The 8,994-nt window shown below is 32.8% G+C and overlaps 1 protein-coding gene across 1 annotated transcript; it reads left to right on the top strand.

Annotated features, from left to right (window-relative positions):
• Window positions 1-1,099: 1,099 nt before the first annotated feature.
• Window positions 1,100-7,900, top strand: LOC108345893 (probable ADP-ribosylation factor GTPase-activating protein AGD14). The gene is made up of 13 exons (XM_017584735.2): window positions 1,100-1,446; window positions 1,755-1,816; window positions 2,462-2,549; window positions 2,639-2,700; window positions 2,807-2,903; window positions 3,319-3,777; window positions 4,714-5,358; window positions 5,620-5,739; window positions 5,837-5,950; window positions 6,041-6,127; window positions 6,546-6,675; window positions 6,878-6,923; window positions 7,502-7,900. Exons 1-13 carry the CDS (start codon window positions 1,351-1,353, stop codon window positions 7,554-7,556), a joined length of 2,061 nt encoding a protein of 686 aa, XP_017440224.1. The 5' UTR covers window positions 1,100-1,350; the 3' UTR covers window positions 7,557-7,900.
• Window positions 7,901-8,994: the final 1,094 nt, after the last annotated feature.

The raw sequence follows: 8,994 nt of genomic DNA, 5'->3' as shown, positions 1-8,994 counted from the left end.
GAGGTTCGATCCTGAGGGGCCTTTCTTCATTTGGCAAAGGGGCGTTTGAGGACTAACATTGGCAATGACTCTGTAGAGCAGTAGAGACTACCACAAGTGCAAGAACCTCTGTAACTCGACATTCCATACAATATCCGGATAGTCAGTCTAGGTCTTTGTATATTAAGATGTTTGGGTTGATGTATGTGATATAAATGATTTGCGTATGCTATGTTATAAAGGTGATATGATTTGTCTTGTATTGAGCTTATCCTTGCTTTTGTGTTGTTCTTCTCTTTTGCAATGATCACCTAATTGGTGTGATTTTAAGAAAAACTCTTTACAGTTGCTCTAACGAGTGGTGAGGGTGAAATAGATGTGTATTTAGATGGATCTACAAAAGTAGATATCTTTCTTGTGAAAGGTTTATTTTACCTAGTTGTTCTTTTAACATTTATGTTATGTTTCATTATGATAGTTTCTATTAAATTGAGATGTTACATATTTTCAAATAATAAAAATTAAAAGTTGGTTTATAAATATAACTTACAAAATAAAAAAGCAAGAGTAAATTACAAATCCATTTCCATTATTATTTATTATAAAATATTTCTAATATTATTTTGTTTAATAATAAAAAAACATTGAATTCAAGATTCAAATCATACAATACAGGATCAGAACCTTGTTCCCTCCAATCAAGAAACAAATTAACTCCTTAATAAAGCTCGTTAAGGACAAATAAGGCAAAGCTTTAGATATGTAATCAATAATCAAATAACTTATATTATTTTATTAATATGTCTTAAAAAATTATGATTAAGAGTAAAGCAAGTATGAATAAAGAAAAATAAATATATTTTTTGTCATATAATATTTTTTAATTAAAAAACATGTTTTTACCTAATTTTTATTTTCTTAATTAGTGCTGTTCAACTCTGTACTGTTGGCATTTTTGTCATTGAGCTGTGTAATATAATACATTATGACTTATGTCATGAAAGAAAAATAATATGGTTTATCACTTTATGTCAAAATAAAATTATTGGTAACATTCATGTAAAACATCCGACAAAATTTAAATTTAAAAAACGTGACAAAGCAAAGTTTCTCTTACTTGTATTTTCCTGTTCCCTGGATCACCCATTTTATGTGAACCAAACAACTCACAAAGGGTTTTTGGGTTCTTCGCCTTCTACCTTTCCCCAATTCAGGAACCCCAAAACCCTAGATCGAACGCTGCCACCACCATTTGGTGGTGGAAAAAATCCGTTCTCTGTTTCGGAAGTTTGAATATTCTCATTTTTTTCTCTCGCTGTGACTTCGATTGCAGTTTCTAGGGTTTATTTGTTTCTGATTTGGGGTTTGGTGATGGGAAGCAGAAAGGAAGAAGAGAAGAATGAGAAAATTATCAGAGGTCTCATGAAGCTTCCCCCAAATCGAAGATGTATCAACTGCAACAGCTTGGTAAATTCAACTCCTGTATTTGAATTTGATTTTCGTTTTTCTCTTTGCTTTAGTGAAACTGTGTTGTAGTTTCTTAAGTTTTGGGCTTTGGCTTTTATGATTAATTTGAAGTTGAACAAGTCTTAAGCCTTTCAGTTGAAGTGGGAATGGTTGTTGAGAACTTAGAAGGATTGGACAAGTTACCAGAATGATGTTTATATGATGTTTTACTCTTTTGCTAGAGAGTAGTTGAGAAAATAACTTGTGAACCATTTTTGTCATTGTTATGTGATGGTTTCTAGCTAATGCATCTCCCGTCACTTTTACAGGGACCACAATATGTATGTACAAGTTTTTGGACTTTCATTTGCATGACATGCAGTGGAATACAGTGAGTTCCTTTTCACTTTATTATCTTGTTTATGTTTCTTCCTTTGGTTTCCTTGTCAGTCCTCAATGATTGAAGGAGATGGGATTTTGATTCAGAAAAAAAAATAAATTAAGGCTTGGTGTCAAGTTTAGGCTAATTTTTTATATGTACTTTTAAGTCAGAACATGAATGTCATTGAATGTTAGATACTCTTGTGGTGGAAAATAATCATGAACGTGCATTATTCCGCTAACTACACTAATTTCTTTCTGTTTTTTTAATAAAAAGAAACTGTGTCCTGCAGTACTTCTTAATAATTTGTGAAAATATTTAATTCCATAATGGTCTTCTTATAAATTTCTGCTTTACTTTTGAACATTTTAACATGGGTTGAAATCATAGAAAAAGTGAAAGCCTTGTATGTTTAGTATATTAAACTATGTTCATATAATATGAATTAATCTTATAATCAATATTAAGCTTTGTTTCTGTGTCTAGAATAGTGATCGGTTATGCTTTATAATATAATCAATTTAGTATTCCTTTTAATGTTTTTCTTGGTGTCAAATTCATCTAGTTAGAAAGGGCATGTTTGTGATTGTTGTTGTAGTAATTCTACATATTGCATTATTCTCAAAATCACCTGATTATTTTTATGTCATGCAGTCGTGAGTTTACTCATCGTGTGAAGTCTGTCTCAATGGCAAAGTTCACTTCGCAAGAAGTCGATGCTCTTCAAATTGGGGGTAACCAGGTAAAAGGGTGAATTTTCTTCTTTTCGACTTTGAAATGTGGCTATGTTTCATTGTTGAAATAAGATTTCACTGTGGCTCTTTAACTTAGCGTGCAAGGGAAATATACTTGAAAAATTGGGACTTCCAAAGGCAGCGGTTGCCAGATAACAGGTATAATTATTGCATGGTTTGCTGTTAAAGCTATTTAAGTAACCTTTGATGTACCCCTATTAATATGTTTTACTTATTGTGTATTATGATCTCATGCTTTTTGCAGCAATGTTGATAAAGTAAGGGAATTTATAAAGAGTGTATATGTGGATGGAAGATATGCTGCAGTGAAGTCTTCAGAAAAGCCCCCAAGAGATGCACAGGCAATATATACTTAAATACTGTTTTTTTTTCTCCAGAGTAGCATTGCTTATTCTTCCCCTGCATTTCTCGAAATATTTTTGTGGTTTATGATAGTTTTTGGGCTTTCCTTGTTCTAAATATATAATAATAATAAATTATAAATTATAGTAATATTATTATTATAATTGTTCTATTCAATTCATTTTGCAGAAATAAAAAAATGAAGATGATCAATCACACTGATCTTTTTCTTACTATTATGCATATAATTATTTAATGAAACTTAAATTTGTCAATGTAATGAAGTATATGGTGCCTTAGCAATTACTAAGGTAAACAGCTTTACATAATTAATTGCATTAACTATACTTGTAGTCCAAGTTAATTTAATCCTTTGGTTAATTGCTGAACATTTATATTTGCAATTAACTGTAGAGCCCTGGAATTCATGAAGATGAGGTTAGGCGTGCCAGTTCTTATCATTCATTTTCTCAAAGTCCTCCATATGATTATCAGTATGAGGATCGGAAGTATGGAAAACAAGCAGCTGCACTCACCAGGAAGCCTGGTTCAGATAAAGCTCGATATGAAGGGAAAATATCTAGTATTATCTACAGTCCTGGCCGCTTCAGTGATCATGCATATGATGACAGATTTGCAAATGAAGGATCTGGTCCAAGAATTTCTGACTTTTCTGTTTTTAGTGGTGGCGAACAATTCAAATCTGATGTTCAGTCTCCCAATTCCTATAAAGATATTAAGATTAGCAGTCCATCCTATCAAAGGCGCTCTGGTTCCAGTTCGAGTGAAGATGTGTGGTACCACGCAAGAAATGCATCTCTGGAAAATAATGTCAATGCCAAGAGAGATGGAAATGGATTTCGTCCTCCACAGGTATCAGACAATTGGAATATTCTGTTCCTATATGAATAAAAAACATATTTTGCTTGCAAGCTGTTTCTAGTTTATAATGAAAATTATTATCATGTAAAATTATGTATCTAAAGTTATTTTTATTTTTGTCAAGGAATAATAAAAATATTACTAGTGAAGCATTACATTTTGGGATTTGTGGAGATAATCAGATCAACTTTTCAGGGCAGCAGGATAACAAATCTGGTACAGAGAGAAAATTGAGTTCAAGTGTCTTATTAAGAATGGATTTTTTGATTGGTCAGCACCATTCAGAGATGTATTAAAATGTTGAGATATGGTGTTTTCCATTACTACCTCTTGTTTAACTCCAAACATCCAAATATCACCTTTCTAAAATAACCATGAGCTTAGCATGAGTATTCTTCAAACCCAGGTTTTATATAGCAGACACAGAGCAATTTAGTTTAGCTGCGGTAGAAGACCAAATAGCTGGCTGCGTTACTGAAACATTGTGGTGCTATAGAGGTGCAGTTCTGAACAGAGACGTTAGGGAATTTTTTTTTGGCTATTTTTGGGATTTTAATTTCAAAATTGAAATCTGTAGATCTAGTAATACTGAAAATAATAAACTAATATCAGGTTTGAATTTAGTAATATTGGGCAGTTTTTATCACTTTTGAGAACTAATGTGTATTGTGTACTTTATATGAACTATAAACAAATTTAAAATAATAGTTATGCCATTGGATGCTATCTTACTAAAGCATTTCTAGGCTGACCACTACACTCTGTTATCAGGGATTTAAAACATAGATTCAAACTACTTGGTGAATATTCTCTGTTAATGATCGTGTTTATTGCACTTTCCAAGTCCTTGTTTTGTGGCCTTGTTTCTGTAGAAAGCTGATTGGGTGTTTTCTCTTTGCATGATATTAATTTGCACTCATACCTCAGATAACTGCATCAGAACAATCAGGAGACAACAAAATTTCATCCTTGAGATCTTATAATTCTGGCAGTTTAGTTGATTTTTTCTCTGAACCAGTTCAACCTTCAGAACCACTTCAGAATAAAGCATTTGGCATCCCACGACCACCTGGTCCTACAAGATCTGTTAGCATGGACCTCTCCAAGGCACCATTTGAATCAGCAGCAGCGGCATCTCAAGCTCCAACAGTGGATCTGTTTCAATCATCCTTTTCATCTGCAGTTCCATTTTTCAATGACAATCAACTTCCTCAAGCATCCCAACCTGCATCCATTGAATTTTTTGCGGATCTCTCTGAGAAGCCTTCCACTGTAAACTCAAATGAAAAGGCACTGGATTTATCTGTCCCTAAAAATGAAGGATGGGCAACTTTTGACATGCCTCAGAGCACCTCATCCACTGCACAAATGGAAATTCCAGCTACTGTACCCTTAAGTGCTAAATCTTTACAAGAAAGATTTGATCCGTTTTCCACTTCAAATGCAAACACACAATGGCCATCTTTTGAATTTTCAAGTGGCAGTATACATTCTTCACTTACATCTAATTTATGGAATGATGGTGTGTGGAATAGTGAAGAACAAGTTTCCGCTATATCAGCAAACACTCAAGTAAGTACAAGAGTTTTTGGTCAATGGCTGGTTTTGGATTCTTATGAAGGAAATTTGTTTCCCTTGCTTCTTTTTTTGTGGAGAAATTTCAAGATATTATAGAATAGATTGAAACTTATTTAAGGTTTTGTATGTTGTGTCTGTTCAGAAATGAATAATTTTATGGACACCGTTGCATTTGTTCCTGGTTGAATTGAAAGATCTCATGGAGTACATTAAAAACTTGTGTAAGGTTTCATGTGTTTTTTGTACTTTGTATAGCCATGGAATGCATTTGAAGATTCTGGTGGCCATCATCCTGTGGATGCCCTAAGTCAAGGATTACAATTGCACAATTTTCCCTCAGCTGATAATCAAATTTTGGGATTAAGAGAGTCTGAGGTTGTTATACTTATCCTTAATTACATTATGAGCTTGTAGAATTCACAAGCTCTCCTATTTTATTCACTCACCCACCTTTTCCTTTTTAAAAAATCAGGGGTCCAAAAGTGATGGCGTTAAAGGCATTGTCCCGGTTGATGCATTTGAAAATCATGACATCCCATCGCATGTCAATGATTCAGAATATCCACCATCCATGCTTCCTTCAATGGTTAGTTCTCTTAGGTTGATTGAAAATTTCTTATTTATAAAGTGATAGGTTTTAAAAAAATTTGGTCTTTAATACTCTTTCTTCTTTCAGGGAGACATTGAACCTATTGGAACGAAATGTAAATCAACTAATCCATTTGATTTTCCTGATGAATCTGATGTAGCTCACAACAATATGGTATGTCAAGAACAGTGAATAGCTAGCTGTTTGTCTGTTTAATATTTCTAGTATTACCTCATTAAACTGGTTCCTACATGATATTTCTGCAAAATTTTAACTCATTGGTGATAGTTCCTGTGATCTTTCTCTTCAATGTTCCTAGCATGTGATTTTAACCCTTTCAATCTGGCATTATAACTTGCAGCCTTTCTGTCTGGTTCATTTTAATGTTCTGAATTGAAATTTCACCGCACAGCTCAAAAAATCTAAAGGGTTTTAGTTTATCCTTGTTGCATGGATTCCAATACTCTGGTGTTACTGCCTATGGAAAAGATACCAATATGACAATTTGAATCATGAGATGTAGAAGACAGTGAGATTGTGACTTACCTTCGGTCACGTATTATATCTAACACGTCTGGTATTTCAATTTCAGTTTCTTGATATGAGCTCTTTGCAAGATGCACTGCCAGATTCCCTGTTTCCAACCTCCTTCCATAATGGTATAGCTGAATCTTGGCTTCCCCAAAACACGGTGACCCCTTTTATTTCCTCTTCTGGAGAAGGTAGTGCTTGAAAACATCTAGGGAATATTGAAACATTATTTGTCCAATAAAATATTTTAGTCTTACATACTTTCATTTCTTTACTGTCTTGAATTATCCAGTATGTTTTCTATATCACTCTAGTAAATGCAATTCAAATAATTGTTTCAATGCAATTTTCTTACTGTAATACTATTTTTCATGTGTTGATAATTTGATTTAGGTGGTTTGTCATTCATGGCTGTGCAATCACCAGGTTCTCAAATACAGTAAGTTGAATACAAGATCGTTTCCCCTCTGCTTTTCTTTTTTCATCGTCTTTATTTTTGTATATGTTGGTTGCAAGCTATTGAAATTTATGGGTTTTCTGCTTTTGGATATCATTCTTTCTACCGAGACTGGAAACTTTTTGCATCTGTTTCTTAGCTGTAATTGTAATCTAGTGATATCATTGGTGCACAATCAATTCATCAAAATGACACTTACACTACGAAACTCACAAGGGTATCAGGCAAGTAAATGGTATCTTGGTCTACAAGCTTATGCATTAAACACCCTTTTGTAGATACGATTGGCCATGCAGCAGTATATAGAATGAATTTCATATAGATCTGAAAGGAAGAGGAAGTTGGCTGCTTGGTGATCCACTGAATGAACATCTTTCATTGAGCAACTTGTCTTCAAAGATTATTTATATCCGAAGTTCCATCTTTAATAGATCTGTTGTGCATGTTTCATATATGGTTTTGATACAGTAGTATATTACAATGTTGTCTTTCTTCTAATGTTGTCAAAAGAAGTGGTCTATCGTGTGTATGTATTCATTGACTGAGTTGCACATTTACAGGAACATCCAGACACCAGAACCAGTTGCTTCATTTGGGGGAAATCCTTTTGCATAGGATGACGCCGTTCCTTTCATATAGAAATTTATTGGTAGTAGTTGGGCGTGGAATCATTTAATGCTTTGTGGGAGCAAAAGTGGAGTAGTGCCTTTCATTGTTAGTCCCAGGTATTATTCGGCCCTGATACAGCATTTGCAGTACTGGAATTGAGTGACATTAGATTTCTTGACGTTTATTTGTGATCTGGCTGGGATTGAACTTCACCAATTTAGCGACGATTGAGGGTATTCCACCTTTGTTCATAATTAAAATATAATTGTAAGTATATGAGAGCTTCAGATGGACAACACCTAGCCAATATATGTTTAATGCGGGGTTACGTTTTTTTTTTCTTGGTTTAATCAGTGTTTATCTATTTTATTTATAGATGATAGATGATCAATCTATCATTTTTAAAATTATAACGACTTTCCCATTAACTGTGGACGATTTCAAAATTCTAATATTGAATGTTTACAAATTTTTTTAATGTTTTTAAATGTAATCTTTGAAATTTTATTACGTTTATGAAAGAAAAGTCAATGCATAATTGAATTGAATATTTATTACATTGATCGAATAGGATTGAGCTTGTAATTAATTTTAATCAACCACTCACTGTTTTTACTGGGTCATCCATTTACCTTCAGCTGTCTTTTTATGATATCAAAAAGGGGTCGTAAACTCTACCTAATCCATCTAATTTGCTATATGAATTAAAACAACCTCTTGGGATAACTATTTTAACAGGATAAGAGACATGATCCTATAACAAGATTCATGGAGTTTGAAGGTCGTGTAATCAATTGTCCGCCTATGTTTTAATGCTTAAAGTATGATTACTAGAACAAGAGGATGCTTTATTTAGACGTGGTAGAGAAAGGCAATCATATTCTACTAGATTAAAATTGTTGGAACTATGGTATATATGATGAATCTACATCTCTCTTGAAGGATTTGAAGATTGAATTTGTTCATGAAGACTTCAATACGATTTTAGGTTATGTTGTGTTGATTAGGATCCGTTTAAGTTTCTCTTTCGTGATTCGATCTTATAATAGCAATTAGAAATGTTTTCAAAATGTATTAGAGTTTGTCTTGGTGATAGGATGTGTTTTAATTGATTAAAAGATGTTTTAATGTGTTAAAAAAATTATATGGGTATATAGAATGATTGCAGAAGGCCTTTTAACCGATTAGATAATATGGTTAATTAATTGATTAGAATCACTTTTAACCATGAATAGTTATGAGCTTTTCATTTTAATATGTAAAACGAATTTTGAATAAATTAAAATTTCTTAACCTCTATAAAGACTTTGAATTTTTTTTTGTTTTAATATGTTAAAATAACGAGCTAACTAATAAATACCACCAGTGAAATTAATATATTAAAATGAAATTTTAATCCATTAAAATAAACAGCTTAAAATCTGAGTAATTCTCTCATTTCAAA

The sequence above is a fragment of the Vigna angularis genome, chromosome 8 (assembly GCF_016808095.1).
Source record: "Vigna angularis cultivar LongXiaoDou No.4 chromosome 8, ASM1680809v1, whole genome shotgun sequence".
NCBI classification, from domain to species: domain Eukaryota; kingdom Viridiplantae; phylum Streptophyta; class Magnoliopsida; order Fabales; family Fabaceae; genus Vigna; species Vigna angularis.
The sequence above is the reverse complement of the archived record's forward strand: the minus strand, read 5'-3'. Positions and strand labels throughout refer to the sequence as shown.